The sequence below is a fragment of the Perca flavescens genome, chromosome 21 (assembly GCF_004354835.1).
Source record: "Perca flavescens isolate YP-PL-M2 chromosome 21, PFLA_1.0, whole genome shotgun sequence".
NCBI lineage: Eukaryota > Metazoa > Chordata > Actinopteri > Perciformes > Percidae > Perca > Perca flavescens.
Window position 1 is genome coordinate 6,038,876 of NC_041351.1, and position 17,536 is coordinate 6,056,411.

At 40.1% G+C, this 17,536-nt stretch overlaps 1 protein-coding gene and 1 long non-coding RNA gene across 2 annotated transcripts in view; one reads left to right on the forward strand and one right to left on the reverse strand.

Moving 5' to 3' along the window:
* Positions 1-3,137: 3,137 nt before the first annotated feature.
* The window catches only part of tbx21 (T-box transcription factor 21), a 22,599-nt gene continuing 8,200 nt past the window's right edge, over positions 3,138-17,536 (reverse strand). Inside the window, exons 2-6 of the mRNA XM_028567638.1 lie at positions 11,198-11,352; positions 6,405-6,526; positions 5,852-6,010; positions 4,983-5,044; positions 3,138-4,705 (exon numbers count right to left, since the gene is read on the reverse strand). Coding sequence (XP_028423439.1) covers positions 3,889-4,705; positions 4,983-5,044; positions 5,852-6,010; positions 6,405-6,526; positions 11,198-11,352 — 1,315 coding nt within the window. The 3' untranslated portion in view covers positions 3,138-3,888. The remainder of the gene's footprint in view (positions 4,706-4,982; positions 5,045-5,851; positions 6,011-6,404; positions 6,527-11,197; positions 11,353-17,536) is intronic.
* On the forward strand, positions 8,807-11,461 carry LOC114548011 (uncharacterized). Its single transcript, XR_003691306.1, has 3 exons — positions 8,807-9,060; positions 10,559-10,634; positions 11,257-11,461. It is a non-coding gene; the product is annotated as an uncharacterized LOC114548011 (long non-coding RNA).

Consider the following 17,536-nt stretch of genomic DNA (forward strand, 5'->3'; position numbering starts at 1 on the left):
TTTAACATGTAATTCATTATTTAAAGAATAACAATAACCAACATTCAGTATATACACTTATTTAAAAGAAGATATGAAACTGTATGTCATTGATAGTGAAAAGAATATCCAACTGGTTGGAAACATGTACATGTTCATTAAACTGTCGACATCCCAACTGTGTTTTTATTTGTCAGTGGTATGTAGCAATTAATTTATGAAAACTACACTTGGCTGCAGGTAAATGTATACGCATGGTGACTTTTGTTTGAAATCGATATTATGGCACAAATGAATTCTCACATCATTTTTTAATGCAGCATTTTAAAAAAAGGTGCTCCGTTCAGCTGATCAAAAGTTCGACTTCCATCAAATAACAGAAAGTCATCAAAACAGACGAGATTTGTCATGTGTAAGCTTTAATGTCATGAATAAAAAAAACAACAATACAATACACAATTATGCCACCTTTTAATAAATAACAGTTTTCCCCATTCAGAAATCATCATATCTTATTTTTGCAATTTATAAGCTCCTATTAAAGGCGTCAAAGGAGGTTTAATGCTCCCTTGACAAACCGTGCACATGGATCACACACAAAAATAACATGCTTGACCTCATCTGGTCTCCCTTCTTCACTCCTCTATAGCAATATTGTACAGTAAAATCTCTGGAAATACAGTTCCCACACAGTCTTTTATTCTCTTAATGAGGGAAATGTGTGCTTAAGGGAAACACAGACTCATGGGAAATGGAGGTAATAGTGGTTTAACATCAGGGATTGGCTGAAGGTGATTGTTAATAGCTGAGATATCCAGCAGGGGTCGTTCCTGAGGCGTCTGAAAGCATTTCTGCGATTTGATGTATAGGTGAACCACGAAACAAACCAACAGCACATTTAAATAAATTAGCCAGTGATAACGTAAAACTTTGCCCTCATTGTTTTTGAAATGCCATTAGTAATTTGCTTTCTATTAATTGCACTTGAAACAAGAATTGTCCATCGCACACCTTCATTCACCATCATCAAGGTACATCATCACCTTTTCCTCTGACAGATGTCGACAGAAACGTTTATTAGCATATCTTTTGGAAAAGTTACAGACAATATATCCATTCTTTTTTCTGCATAAAATTAACGCTTTGCTACTATTTAAATAATTTGTTAGTTAAATGTTCAGGTAAAGGACTGAACCGTCAGACAGTATGTCCTTTTTGCATCATTGTTAAGATCGTTTTGCCAAACACTGCAGTCCCAGTCTTTAAATGATTATATAAAACCAGCACAGTTCAGAAAAGAGCTTGAATTTTATGTCGACATGTGAAACCTTAATAAGGAAAACGGGTCTAAGCCAGGGTCCAACCCTTACATATTGACCAGGCACCAAAAACAAAACCTGTAAAAGTGTATAATTATTTGGATTTTTCATATTTTATCGATTCAGTTAACTGTTTCTGTAGATTTCATTTCCCAACATTAAAGTCCTCTCCATGCTGCCAGGATTAGTTTAATTTATGATGGCCTAAAATTTTAATATATTGAGTCAGAAAATAGTAAAACCAGCCTGTAAAATACACACCATATGTAAGTTTCTTTCAGTACTGTACAAACTAACTCCCCCTGGTCCCTAAACCCCCCAATTCTCTGAATTAACCCAGGTGACCTGACCTCAGTGTCTCAGGGCTGTGGTATTTCTCTTCATCTACGTATGAAATGTTTGGTGGTGGACATTTTTTTTATTTAATTGTTTTTACTGTGAACAAATAGTTTAACATTTTGGGAAATATATTTTTTCCCTTTTTTGTTTGAGAGTTAGATGAGAGGTTTCATGTTAGTACGATAAAAATGGTTTAGGGTAGCCACTTAGCTTAGCTTAAAGACTGAAAATAAAGAGAAACAGCTAGCCTGGCTCTGTCCAACGCACCTATAAGTTCACACATTTACACTTTGTATCTTGTTTGTTTAATTTGTACAAAAACTGAAGTGTAAAAATTTTTACAAATACAGTACACTACCGACTGCTGGTTCCACTTAGAGAAACTCATTTTAGGCATATCAAGAGTGCATATTTGTTTTTAATTTCATCTCTCCCTCAGAAAAGACTAAAGTAACCCTGCACTGCACCAAGCGAGTGGCTGTCTGTCGCCTCCAGTGTTGTCTGAGGCCATTAGCACACCTAGTGAGGAATGAGGAGCAGATCTCTTATCAGCGCCGACTGCAGCCTCACTCTTCATTTCTGTCACCAGGCTGGGAGCCAGGACTCTTGTCAGCCAGTGTCACGGCATGATAGGCCCAAAGACTAGGGGGGAAATTCAGAGTGTCTGTCTGGTCACTTTGTGCTTCCTGTTTATCGTGGGTCTGAGGGTGACAGTACCTCGTCTGTTTACCTACAGGTGCATGTAGCCGTTCTGATTGACCCACTTTTTACTCGTCTGCAGCTCTGTTGCTCTGCTCCTACTGTATGGGAAGTGATTGGGAAATCCTGCAGCACCACAGCAAAAAAAGATTAAGATGTATGGATAGAGTCACAATGGGAAATGTAATGTAGTTTAATATGAATAATGTGGTGCAGTTCGTGTTTTAAGTGGTCACAATTCCCTCTTCCAATACTGTTATCCAGTTACCTCGTCATCGATGCTGGTATTGATCGTGGGCTTTATGTGTGTACTGTGTAGTGACAGGATCATTTTCACATCCACTGATTGCAGCAGGGGGCTAGGCCTTTGTTGTAATGAGTCCTTTTTTCACTCTATGAAACCAAGCAGTTGGCCTTCAGGTGAGATTTTATAATATCTAGTATCTCCATGTTAACTGTCTCTGTGTTTGGACATGGATCTAATCACATTACGGTGCAAACAGACACATTACGATTCTGTGTTACCCTGTAAATACCAAGAAGGGCAGCATTTGATTACGAAACGTAAATTGTAACCCCAGAAAGTCATAGGAACTTCACAGATACAGGCTCTTCTTTTACACCTGTGAGATATGTTGGATTGTCTCCTTTTGTAAAGACTTGTTAGTTATTTCTGCTGCTGTGGTTGCTGATTTACTTAACACACACACGCACACACACACACACACACACACACACACACACACACACACACACACACACACACACACACACACACACACACACACACACACACACACACACACACACACACACACAGATTGTCTTTGCTGGGTTGAGTTCAATTAGCGGCCGTGCTTCAGAACATGTGCTCGCTAAGTCCTCCTAACCTCCTGATATCAGTTCACTCAGACACGCTGCAGTCTGCAACACTCTTCTGTCGCCACTGGTGGGTGCTACACCCCACATATTGAGCCGGATTTGAAGAGAAGACTGTGTGTGAAAGGAAATTACCGTGAGTATATTGTAAGTAGGCCCTATGTGTGAAAGGTTGAGGGTGAAACGGAAGAGACAGACAGAGACAAGACAGATCAAAAGAGACAGAGAGAGTGTTTGATGCAGGAAGAACAGACAATCCCTGCAGGCGTCTGTCAGCAAACAGATATGCAGATCATTTTTTCCCCCCAAATCTCCAAATGTTTCAAAGGCTTAAGTCACAGGTCTGTTTGTCCGTATGGTGTTTATGTGACTGCAGGCCGGTTCCCCAGTCACATCTACTTCTGTTCAACACTAACTTTGACAGTAACCTTGGAAGTTGCTCCTGTAATCATTTGACACTTTGAGAGGGGACTTTATAGAGAGGCTGGCCACGCTGTGACATGACAGCAGACGAGGCTGCACCTTCTGTGATGTGGTTCTAGTATTTGTCTGCATCAAAAAACAGAGACTGTTCCAGCCCTTTATCATGACCTGACCGGACAGACCAATGCGTGTTCATTAGGGCGGTGTGGGAAGACGCTGGGAGAGAGACTGTGGCAACTATGTGAGGCCTTCAGTGGGTGTAATAGCCATAGTAGTCTGCATCGCTGTTGCTGTCCTTCTCGCAGACCTCTCCGCTGCGCGGAGGCGGGGAGTTTTCAGTGCTGGACGTGTACGGCGACACCTTCCTCTTCTTGTTGTCCCCCACGCCGCCCTCAAACAGGCCCGAGTCGGCCGAGGCCGCTGATTTCACAGAGGGAGGTTCGAGCCAGGGGTCCTCTACCACCACCTCCACAGTGTCTTTGGGCTTGTCGTGCAGCAGGGGCGGCTGCAGAGGCTCTAGGAGCGAGGGCGGGTGCAGCCTGGGGTTGCCAGGTGACGTAGAAGAAGATGAGGAGGAAGAAGAGGAGGACATGGGTCTAAACCAGCCCAGACTGGGGCCAGGCTTACTCGGGTGGCTGAGGTACTGAGGGGTGGGCCGGCTGGTGGGCCGGCTGGTGGTCCAGCCCGCTGAGGTGGCTCCTGATACAGACACGCTAGTAGATGCAAAATGATGGTCTGGGTAGTAGCTGAGGGCATGGTGAGCGGATGTCTGCAAGGGGAAGGGCTTGTAGAAACCGTTTCCGGTGAAGTCCCCCTCGTAGGAGGAAGTGAAGTCAAGCCGATTGGAGGCCACACCCTGCTGAGGTGGCAGGTACCAGCGGCTGTGAGGACCAGGGCTGGCGGACGGGTCTTTGTGCTGCTGGCCCATACCGTAGAAGCGGCTCTGAGGCAGGGGGCTCATGTACTGCTCAGAGAGGTAGCTCTGGGGGTAGCAGCTCCCTGGCAGCAGCTGCTGGCTCTCTGGAGGGGAGGGGGTGAGGCGATCAGAATCGGGAGGAGCGTACAGCCTAGGCGGCAGGGAGGTGGAGGAGGAGGGGCAGAGAAGAGAGTGTGAGAAGAGAGACAAAAAAGAAGGTGTTATTTCCTGCACAAACCTCAAACTATCTATCAAACATCTCACAGCCCCTCACACCCTTTCATTGCAACATGCTCGAGCAGCGCAGTAATTGCATCTAATCCAATATTAAACATCTGTTTAGTACCAGCAGTAATCCAGTTTCACTATTCTCAGTGAGCTAGCACATTTATTTTACAAATACAGCTTATTAAAAATAATTTACTTACGTGTCGTAATTGTCGCGGAAACCTTTAGCGAAGGGGTTATGGTCTATTTTCAGCTGAGTGATCTGTGTGAGGAATAGGAGGAGGGCAATGAGAGAATGTAGGCAGAGGAAAAAGAGAAGGAGTGAGCCACCACGTAAGAGAAACAAGAGAGCAAAAAGAGAGGCGGTCACTGACTAATAATTAATGAGGAAATGTAATGTAATTTCTTTTCTTGTGTGTGGGAAGTTAATCTTTAGAACCAGTGAGTGGGTACACATATAGTGATAGAATGAACGTCATACCAACACGGCGAGTGTATGTTGCTTTGGATTACAGTAACTCTTACACACTGTATTTGAACAGCTGTTACAGATATACTATATACAGCACATACTGGGGAGGACTGGGCGACGGTCCTCAGGTCAGCCGAGGTGACTCTTAGTTGAACTTAGTAACTGTATAGTAACCCATGTTAGATTGTAGCAATGTTAGTTAGTGTGTCTATGCATTTTTGATGCACTCACACATGTATAAACCAAAGCTTCTATCTGAAGAATGGCTCTGACATTAATCATTGAACTCTAGACCTCATAAAGATGCAGGATGAGATATGTTGTTATGGTGTTATGAAATCAGTAGTTCTTACAATAAATAAGTGTGTACATTAAATAGAATAAAGTAACAGATCCCTACTCGTTAGTCCAAAATATAACAAAAATACAGACACAAAAGAAGTGAGACTTCAAAACATAACTTATAATTTCTTATCAGGCTTTTTCCAAGTAAGAATTGATTGAAAATAAATAAATAAATAAACTGAGCTGAGGTTGACCATAATTTACAAAGAATCAGTACACACACACTGCCGTCCTGTGATTGATGTGACTTACATCGGCGTTCTGATAAGCGGTGACAGCGATGAACTGAGTCTCCGGGAAGACGAAGGTCTGAGCTTTGGATGATAGGAAGGGATCCTCGGAGCCGTCCTCCTTAACCTCCACGATGTGCAGACGAGGCTGGTACCTGTGGAGCGACTGGAGCACGATCATCTGGAGAGGAGAGAGAGGCCAGGACAATCTAATATTCGGTAGGTTTCACATTTTATTTTGCCATTATTTGATCGAAACATTGGAAATAATCAGACAGGAAATGTGAAGGCAGAGAGAAAGCGCTTGGCTGGATTCAAACCAGAGATACTTTATTTTTGTATTTTAGAGCACTTTTCCACTGTTACACCCACTGATGTGTTTTTTTCAATTTGGCATTTGTCAGGAACATGATACAGAAAATGAACATTGTATGTAAAACCTATTTATTTGTGTACATTTTAAAAGATGAATAGGCCTACAAAGAAGTGGTTTAAGAAGCTCTTGATATGATGCTTGTATACAGAATTATAAGAGGAAAGACAAAGGGTAGAAGGCAGAGAACAGGAAGCGGTACCTGTGCCACATTATTGGTGCTGCCCTTGTTGTTGGTGAGTTTGAGTTTGCTGAAAGACACTTCTTGTCTCATCCAGTGGGCTCCTGTGTTGGGAGAGTCAGGGTGCATGTACATCCGGTTCCCTGTAAGAGCAAAAGCACACCATGAAGAACTTAACATATATATATATATATATATATATAACATTTTGAAAGTATTTCTGGCCTGGAAAACTACTAAAACAGGTATGGTTTACACTTTCAGTGACTTGAACATGCATGAATCTAACATCAGCCACACCTGCCACAACAATGTTTATTTAGATATTCATAGATTTCACACATACAATACAATTTAAATGTAACTCCCCCACGTTAAAACACATTTATCAAATGAATATTTCTGCTCATTTGTAATTTGTTTGCAAGAAAAAGATAGATAAGGTAGTCTTTGCAATGCTTCACAGTGCAAGCAGTAACATACGTACATATGTAACAGCTGTTGATATTGCATGTTGGATTTTTTTGTAGTACACTACAAAAAATCCAACATTCAATATCAACAGCTGTAGATATATCGTATATGTTACTGGCTGCCAATATTTGTTTAAAACAATAAATTACTTTTATGTGGTTGATTGAGTTTACATTTTTTTTTCAATTTCATCGTATTTGATCTAAAATTTAATTTATTTGGTTAAAGTGCCAAAGGGACGATATTGTTTTCATCCTTTCTATATTTGATGCCTTCTTATTACAGGATACAATCTCAGCGCCATGATTTTTCACAGTGTTACCACAATGACCTGCTAACCTTCTATGAGCACACCACATTAATGCAATATTAAATCTAATTGAGTAAAGTTGTTTCACCACAGTTTCCACAACTGTGGCATATCAGCAGTCACCTTTCCACAACACCTGGCACATGTGTGACAACACCTTGCACTTTCTCTCATTTGTATAATTGTGGTTAGTCTATCACCAATCACACACAAAATATTGTCTTGGTTGACTTGCTATTGTGTTTTTCTTTCTCTGAGGTGTGAAAAGAAAGAGATAATGATGGAACGGAAGAAGAGAGAACAGGGAGAAGGAAACATGGAGATGTAAAAAAACCAAAAACAATTCCTTGTTCTTTACAGAACTGCAAACTGGAAATAATAATATCTAATGTATATCAAAAATTTCTGTCCATGTACTCAAACAACTTCTTACAAATAAACGAGGAATGTGTGGCTGAAACTAACACTGATATATCAAAATATCAATATATTAAACTGTATTTGGGGAGAAGCATGAAGGGGGGTGGGTGACCCATTTAAAAAAACTCAAAGGGAGTTCAAATAAAAAAACACAATAACAAGATACTTATGGACATCGCAGATGATGCCAACCAGTTCAAAAATGTTCTGAAGAAAAAATAATCATACCCAAATTTTTATGTCCAGTTATGCAATGATTGGATTTCCAACGATCCCAATGTAGTCCTTCTGTATTTTTCAGATAAACCAATATGTTTATAAATAGTTTATGTAGTTTAAGAAATAGGAGACTTCAGCACCACGGACAGCACCATGGATTTATCAATGCACAGTTACGCCGCCTTCACACTGGCACTTGAAATCAGCTCCGTAATACGCAATGCGCCCCCAGTGGACGTCGTACTACACCGTTGAAAGCATCGGAAGCGAATAGGAAAAAAAGGTTGTTTTTGGAGGGAAACGGCCACTATAATATATATTATACAGTATATAATAATATAGAATGTATAATTATACATTTTAATTGTATTAACTGCCCTAATAACGTTAGGACATCATGAAAATAAAAGAATTACATGACAACATATTGTTATGAAATCATTATTTATTTTATTAAAAGTTAAGAATTCAGATTTGTTTATCAGTACCATAGCTACGCTAACTTCCGCTCGGACTGTCGGATAGGAACCGTACGTTGCCTGTCGTACTAGTTCAACTTTTTTAACGCATCCGGATGACCAACGGGCTGCACCGCACTCGTTCACATTGGTTTGGACCCATTTGCATACGGCCTGCGAATCTCCATAGGAAATGAATGACTTCTGGTCATTTTTGCCAATGTGAAGGCGGCGTTAGACTACAGATATTTCAGAGCCATGGTCGGGGCCGTAGATTCCAGCTTGCACTAACTTCAGTCAGATAAAAGATCAATGGCATCCCGCCTCAGATCGCCTACTGAATAAAGTTATTTAATCCATCCTACACTCTCATTCAATGCCCAACATTTTCTAATAATATACACTTCTCTGCCCACCTTCCTATCCATTACCTACTGTCACACAGTCTGCCTCTCGGTCCCTCCCTGCATTGCCATTCTCCATCCATCCACCAGGTGCCCTCAAACCTTCCCACCTGTCCCTCATTCACCTGCTCACCTGTTTCTACTTCCCCATATCAGTCCTGCAAAACCGGCCCATTTCCTCTCATTCCCAATTGTTTTAATTTATGTTTTCCCTTTCCAATGAGGCTTATGCCTTCAATTTCCAGCCTTCTGCACCCGGACCTGATCTGTTCTTGCTTTTTGTTGCCTGTTCCTTGCCAGCTCACCTGTCGTACCTTTGTTGGATTTGTTTGCCTGTTCACACTGCCATCCTGTTGCCAACCATGAAAGCCCGTTCCTGACCATCAAGTGGAGTAAGTCAGCTTTTATCCTACCTGCTTGTGTATTTGTCCTCTCCTCCTCCGAAGAAATATTGATTCATGTGCATTGTCCTCATAAATATTTAATAATATATATAATAATATATAATTCCCTAATCGTGTGACCTACATGCAATACAGTAAATACCCCCCCCCCTTCCTTATTTTTGCTACTCAATATATTTGCTGTCTTTGAATTGTTTTATGAATTTACAGCTGAGAAATGGATCAAGGAAAACTAAAATGTGAAAATGTATTAGATTTTACTTCAAAGACTGAAATAAAAATGAAATGTGAGTAACCGAAAAGAACAATCAATATCCTGTGAATTGAGGAGTGTCGCTATAAATATTGTTTTGATAAAGCTAATATAATCTACTATAAACTGAAATAAAATGCACTTGTAATTTTCAAGGACATGTTTCTCTTGGACATGAATAAGTTCTTAAAGTGCTCATATTATGCTCATTTTCAGGTTCATAATTGTATTTAGAGGTTATATCAGAATAGTTTTACATGGTTTAATTTTCAAAAAACACCATATTGTTGTTGTACTGCACATTGCTGCAGCTCCTCTTTTCACCCTGTGTGTTGAGCTCTCTGTTTTAGCTACAGAGTGAGACATCTCACTTCTGTTACATCTTTGTTGGGAGTCTCACATGTACATTAGCTAGGTAAGGACTACTAGCCAGTCAGAAGCAGAGCATGAGGGTGTTCCATGCTAGCAGCTAGGCGAGCATTATAACGCGTGTTACAAAGTGACCACGTTTGTCTCTGAAGTAAAGGCTGGACTACAATAGAGCTGTTTGGCGCAGTTTTTGAACAGGGTTTTCTGTTGGAGATGGTAAATCCCTTTGGGGTGGACTTTGGGCTTTTTCACTTTGTAAACCTATAACATGCACAAAAAAGATATATACCACAATAAAGGAAAGGGGAAAAGCCAAAAAGCATAATATGAGTAATTTAAGCCCCATCATTAAACAGAATTGCCGCAATCTAGCTTTAAAGGAATACTTCAACCAAAAATGTGTAATTTCTGTATTTCTTACTCACTCGGAAAACGGCGGAAAAAAATTTGTCCACAGAAACCTCTCAGACTACTTGTGCATCTTGATGCACGTCTCGGGTTTTCTGTACTGTATGCATGTAGGTTTGCTACAATATTGCTAAAATCAACCACTTCCTCAAAATCACCCCTGTTGCACGCATTGAGCTGAAGTCTCCGACTCATTCATTGACCACCGTTTGTGCTCATCAGCTGGAGTTCTTCATATACTTTGTCAGAATTTGCTTTTGAAAGCCCCAGAAAGAAATGTGAGCATGCATTTTGTTGTCCTTTTTTCATTTATGGCTACTGGGGGTAAGTCTCTGATTTAAGAAGGTTATTATGTTTGGCAGAAGTATTCTGTAAAAGATGTTAGCAGCTCCAAATGGCAGGAACAGGTGACAGAAAAACCTTCAATTTCTTTTTTTCTTTTTTTTTTTTCTTTAGTAAACTGCATGCTCATCTAATCATCACTTCAAATCAAGGGATACCCAATGGAAGCGAGGAAAAAGACATGCTGCTGGTGAGTAGGAGAAAGTACTTTGCTATTTTACTAAAGTAAATGTAGCAATAGCACGGTAAAGAAATACTTTTACAACATTTCACTTAAGTAGAAGTACTCTATGCAGACTGGCCCATTTTAGAACATTGGAATACAACAATATTGGATTATAATTATTATGTTTTATCACTTCAGAGTTGTAGCTGGTAAAGGTGGAGCTAATTTAACTACTTTTATATACTAATGGGTAGTTTTATTTGATCACTATTTGTTGATCTTATTTTGTATAAGTTAGTTACTAAAACTTTAGAATGGGATAAATATTTTCCCATGATATGTAGTTAGTAGAAGTATAAAGTAGCATAAATGGAAATACTCCAAGTAAAGTGTACCTAGTTACTTTCCATCACTGCTTTTAATATCTGCTGTCATTTTCTAATACCCACTCTCTAGATGTGTATTTGAATGTAAATTCTATTCTCTGATCCTGTAAATGTTTCCCGTCATAAATACAGCAGCGATAGAAAAAGAGAGTTAATCCATTACATTGATTTATTATGCCTGTTTTCTGATTTAAAATGTACCTGGCATGTTGCCCTCTGCTTTCCCACACTGGACCCACTTTCCGCCCTGGTACCTCCAGTGGTGTTGATCCGCCAGAACTATGTCCACATAGACGTTATAGTGAGCAGACGGATCCAGAACGCTGATGTTGAAGCTCAGGAAGGGGAACATCCTCCTGGAGAAACACACAGGGATAAACATAATTAATAATTTTTTGAATATCATTTTGTGTGCATGTATCTTTATTTATTTTTTGGGAATTGCATCATCTTATGACTAAAATTAGCAGGCCTCGACATTTCCATATTTTTTTTGTGTTGCCTCAAATGTTTAAGTTGACAGTTGTTAAATGCAATACAGCTGATGGAAATGTAAAAAATAAATTTACTAAAAATGTGAATAGCTGACGAACAGGCAACAGACAATATTTCCTTTCGGAATTTGATGCTCAAAGTATTTCTGCATTTATGGTGATATACAATTCATGTACATGTAGTGAGTTTGTGCAGTAATTTTACTAGCATATGAAGTATTATTGAGGAACATCTAGGACTAGATTTTTTTTGTCTGCCTTGAAAGACTTAAGAAATCCACAAGTTGCACTAACAAATTATGCAAAGGCAAAGTGATCTATGGTGTTAAAACAGTGACTAAATCATGTGCAATGGCAAATGCGGTTTCAGGAGCAAATTCTCCTAGTCTGACATGTTTATCACAATGATCTTTAAATCGCTGAGCTTTATTTGTGCAGGTTTTTCTTAGTTATGCAACTAATGGTTATTTTCAGCTGTCCCTCTTTCCTCAAACAACCGTATTTCTTTCCAACTAAGTCAGATGAAGTCAATACATAACCAATGCAAAAGGTTCAATTGATGTAAATGAAGATATAACTTGTGCTTAAAGGGTGACGGACGTGTTCTTTTTTTTTTTTTTTTTTTTTTTTTTTCAACCAGAGGCCTGTACTACAAATCAAGATCAACATGCTCTGGATTTATTTCAGTTACCCGGCTTCACCAAACCTAATAACCGCGGCCCCGCATAACCTGTGTCACGACGGTGGTTAACAACTAGTTCAATCAACCCAGGGTTTCCCAATCAAGCGACGCGCGAATGCACATAAAAGAGCCGGCGTTTGCACAGCATGACCAATCGCAAACCCCTACCAGAGCCGCATATTTTAAATAAGCAGAGCAAACTATTCTTCTACATAAATATGAAGAACACGGACACAGTTTTTTACAGGCAAAAAACACAATATAGTCGCTGCTTCCTAAAAAAGCCGATGCTGTTATGCATAAATCGCAATATCACTTCCCCATCAGTCAGGCACAAGATCTGACCATAATTACACTTGTCCTTTCCATAAACTGTTGTTGCTTTAGCCTTTTTATTTCAGTTGCAACCCTGGCAGTGGTAAGCGATTGTGCAAATATAAAAACATAATTCAAAAAGATGTGCGCATTGGCAACACACGGCTCAAGAAGCCGACAAATAGCCTATAGGCCTATGTACTTGCCTCCGCTGAAAATCTATATCTTTCATAAAGATACCCATCAGGGATGGGTTAACGGGGTTGTCGGTCTCTAGATGTTTTAACTTTAATGAGCGCACCTCTCTCTCTACGCACCGAGCTCCGCCAGATCTTCTAAGGACTGTGATGCTGTTATCAACAGAGTATTGATTGGTCAGTAGGCGGTGCTTTTACACCAATCACACTGATCTCTAATCTCCAACATAATCTGCTCCCGAGGTTAGGTGTTCAGCATAAGTTACCACGGCGATTTAATTAAACAGCTCTGAAGTCGCTAGCGCTAAACCCACCAGACTCATTTTAGCGTGTATAGAGCCAACATATTTTCACACGTTAATCGGTAAACTGTTTATTTCAACCAAAGCTAGAGTTGTGATGGTTGGAAAAGTGGAAAAGCAAGCCAAAATGGCTTTTCATAGTTTAATTTTGTTTGTCGACTTTGAATGAAGTGTATTTTACGATGCTAAAATTAGTTTATGCACATGGAGTCTGGTGGGTTTAGCCAACGCAATTTCGTGGCTGTTTTTGTTTAAAAAAAGGATGTTACTTTTAACCGAAAGGTTGACCTCCTTTTAGAAATCCTTTCCATAATGTTGTCAGACATTTAGAATATTAATCTGAGCCTGTCAGTGGCAAAAGAAGCACTTTGTGAAGGTAAATACAAGCTGGACAATTGCCCTATTAACAGTCATTTAGACACAGAAACATCGGAAATAGGTCCAGGTTGAAGAAAACGGTAGGATAATAATGAATGAAACCTTCCTGTTTGCCTTTGTGCCACCAACTGAAGAATCAAAAGGAGGAGTAGTAGTAATGGAGAAGTGGAGGATGATTTCTGACAGCAAAGGGATGAGTGTAGGTGAATATTTAATACTGCTGTTAATAAAAGATGCCCCAGAAGTCACTGCTGATTGCTGGAGCTTTAAATGTTGAACTTAGTTTGAACACAGAGGGCTTCAGTGAGACGAGGTAACCGGGAGGTCAGGGCATCCCCGGGCACCAAGGTAGGAGAGGGAGACTCTGGGACAGACGGACGCACACAAATCTAAGACATGGACAACAAATACACGCAACCACAAACGCACCACGACAGACACTTGTGACCTATGGCATATTCATGTATACACTAAGCATGTAGTGTTGATAGAGATGCACTTAGTGCTGCAGGATTACTAACCCTGTTACATTATACAGAGCAAAGCAATAGTAAATACATTACCACATGAATGTCACAGTTGAGTTGCATCATCTAGTCAGCCATACTAGCTACTCTATGAGGTTGTACTAACATGCTCACAATGGCAATGCTAACAAACTGATGTTTAGCAAGTTAACCAAGTTCACCATGTAGCATGTTGGCATAAATACAGGAAAGATCTCAATTCAGCAGCTATTTGTTCAAAAACAATGTCAAAGTTGGTGTGATGGTGGCACTAGAGGAATAGTCAGAGGATCACCAACATCAGTGGGATTAATTCTCTGGGAATTTCATAGTCTATATCCTTGACTTTCCACTTCTGGGACTGCTCCGTTGCCACCCAGAAAATCTGCCGGATTTCACCCATTTAGGCTGGATATCCGTTGCCTTGGGCTTCCTTTTGTGTTGACATTTTAAACTCCGGTCAGTTTGTGAGGACTATGGTTTAACTTTTCTCAGATCTCTGCAGGGTAAATCGAGACCGCTAGATAGACTATTTGTACAATCTGAGTTTTCTGTTGAACGACTAAAACAACTATTAAATGTATACATGGTCCACCTAAAACAAGTTCCTTCCGAACCTATTTTGTAGTGGCACCACGGCTTTTCTCCGGTGCTTAGCCGCGACCAAGATGATTGTGATTGGTTTAAAGAAATGCCAATAAACCGGAGCACTTTCCTCCCATCCCCGAATGCTATGTGGAGTAGCCAGACTCTCCTCTAGTGTGCTTTTGGAGGAGGGTCTGGCAAAGGGAGACTACAAGTTTCATGACTATCAAATATTTGTTGAGAAGTGTGTTGGTGCCAGAGGAAAAGTCACAGGATTACCAAAATCTGTGGGATTTATCCTCTGGAACCATAAATGGCTGTACAAAATCAAATAGTTAATGCTGCTAGCATGGCTAGAAAATCTCCCTATGAGTACGTTTTTAAAGCTCAATAATTAACACATCGGTTTAATCTGTACAAAAAAGTGTAAAAACAAGTTTTATGGGGGTTATGTGCTTAGACTGAACTTAGCCTTAGCTGATTCCCTTTACTTCCGGTCTTGATGGGAAGCTAACCTACCTTTCTCCAGTGGCGGTTCTAGACCATTTCAAATGGAGGGGCCAGGCTGGGGCCACATGAGATTTTAGGGGTACCAAATAAAAGCACAAGTGTTACATACCACAAACCCTCCGTAGGTTTGGTTCTTCAAAAGACTAACGATACACATACAACAATAAACAGAAGTATACTCATTCAGTGTTAACCTACATTTTATTTATCACTGCACATTAACAATACCCCATCTTTGGGGATAAAGGTGGGGCGAAAAATGTATGAAAATATTTGCCACAGTTAGGGGGTGTCAAGGCTTAATTTTATATTCCCCAGGAAACGCCTTTCTCCTGGCTGTAGCTTCATTTTTAACTGACAGAAATTACTGGTATTGATCTTCTCATTTCCAGTACCCTTCAGAAAGAAAGCAAATAAGCGCACTTCCCAAAATGAACTGAAATAAAAAGTGTCTAAATGAACCACTGAATGACTATTGATTTATTTATGCTTTGTGTTTGCATATGAACCTGCACTGCACTCTGGACCTATATGATGTCCCCAGTGTGAAGTTGGTGTCCACAAATGAGGGCAATGTGTTTGACATTTGGCTCTGCTGTTTTACACTGGCTAATAGCACCTAAGGCTATGGAGCATTTGGAATGATTTGATTAGTTCAATGATAAGTTCAATGTGAAAAAGGGACTGTTTTATTTTAAACTCCATGTCCTGCTTGGAGTGTGTTTGCAGCACAAATACATGCTTTTAAATTCAAGTTGAATAAAAGCGTGTTACAAATAGTTTCAACACAAATGCATTGAAAGAGTTTTGAAGTACGAATGCGATTATTGTTTTATACAGCGCATGGCTTAAATTAGTCATTGCAAGAGTGCAAAGACTGTATATCTTTTCAGAAACGCCCTCTTGGGTGGAACAAATAAGATCTAATGTCTACAGTATTTAATCTTGATGCTCTCTTGGTCAAAAACGAGGGTTAAACTTACATGTGAAGCCTCTGACATGCTGTTTAGGCAAAGTAGAAAACCCGTTATCTTGTCTGGATGGAGGTTTATCTCATTTAAATTCAGCATGTTCTCCCCTGAAGCAGTTTGGTCATTTAGTGGTGTAAAAACAAGTGAGGTGTGTAAAGAGACCAAGCATTGGAGGCTACTGTTAACAGGCTAGAGGTGTGTGTGTGTGTGTGTGTGTGTGTGTGTGAGATCTTCTTCCTCGGTGTCAAGCTCCATTGTTAAAAACACATCAGTGGGCCACTCTTTCTTCATTACCATGCGCACACATACAGTAGTTTAACTGTAGTTTATTTTGTCTCAATCCCACACACAGCGTCCTGCTGCCACAAACACTCACTAGAGCACCAAATGTAGATTAATCTGCTTGTGGAAATAGTCCAACAAATTCACTACTTCCTGCTGTTTGAGTAACGTTTGCTAAAAACTACAGTGACCAGCTGTCTAACTAAAATTACAGATACTTATTTTTTTTATTTTTTAATCGCTTCAGTAAGCTACTCAAACTCTAGATATCATATTGCCACAATTATTTGACCAATACCTAGCCTGACACTACTCACATATGTACTAATATATTAACGCAAAGATATTGTAAAATAATTTATCTTTGGTTTATTACAATGACACAATTCGATTGCAAATGTCAAAATCTTGAACTTTGCATGTATTAAAAGTTTCTTGAATTTATCTTTTGAACACTCCTCAAAAAGCCCTACAAGTCTGACTTTTAGGAATTTATTCTAGACTGGGCCTTCGAATTATGGCTCTTTATACTTGTGGACCACACACGCACAAACACACGTACACACACACACACACACACACACACACGTACGTAAGACAACACCTTGCCTAGAGCGGTCCCAGTTGGGTCTTTTTTGGCAACATTGTGAGTACAGTTTAACAATCACTCATAGTTCTCGGTGAAACCAAATCGTGGCAGCAGCTCTTTAGCGGCTCGCAAAAAAACAGGTGAAAAGGCTCGTCTTCCATTGCAGAGTTTAATACAAGTGAAAACAGAAACTCTGCTATTGAGCATATCAATGGATCAACCCACCTACACTGTAAGAGTAATCTAGAAAGTACATGAGTAGTTATGTTTTTTGGCTCCACTGATATTGCCGATTCACTTATACTTAGCCTTTTATAGGAAATCAGAACTGTGCAAGGGGGAAACCATAGAAAACACAATACAGAGGGGTATTTGCATGTGGGGGCGGCACTCTGGCTTTATGTACAGGAGTTCAGAGAGAGAAGCTGAAAAACACAACACATGTTAGCGTGCTGTTATTGTCAATGTGGTGACAGCATGGTAATGAAGGATACAGTAGCTATGCTGCTTTCTGACGAGTTTGTCACACATAAGATTTTATTTTTGCACCACAGTTTCCACCACAAGGAAAACAGCTCAGTCTGTTTGCAGTAGACTACATACATGGACTTGCTTCAACACCAGTGGGAATCAAACCTGCAGCTCCACAGCTACCAGACAGACTCCCTAACCAACCTGCCAGTGTGCCACTCTGATTCAATGGAAACTTGACAGTAACGACAACCGGCT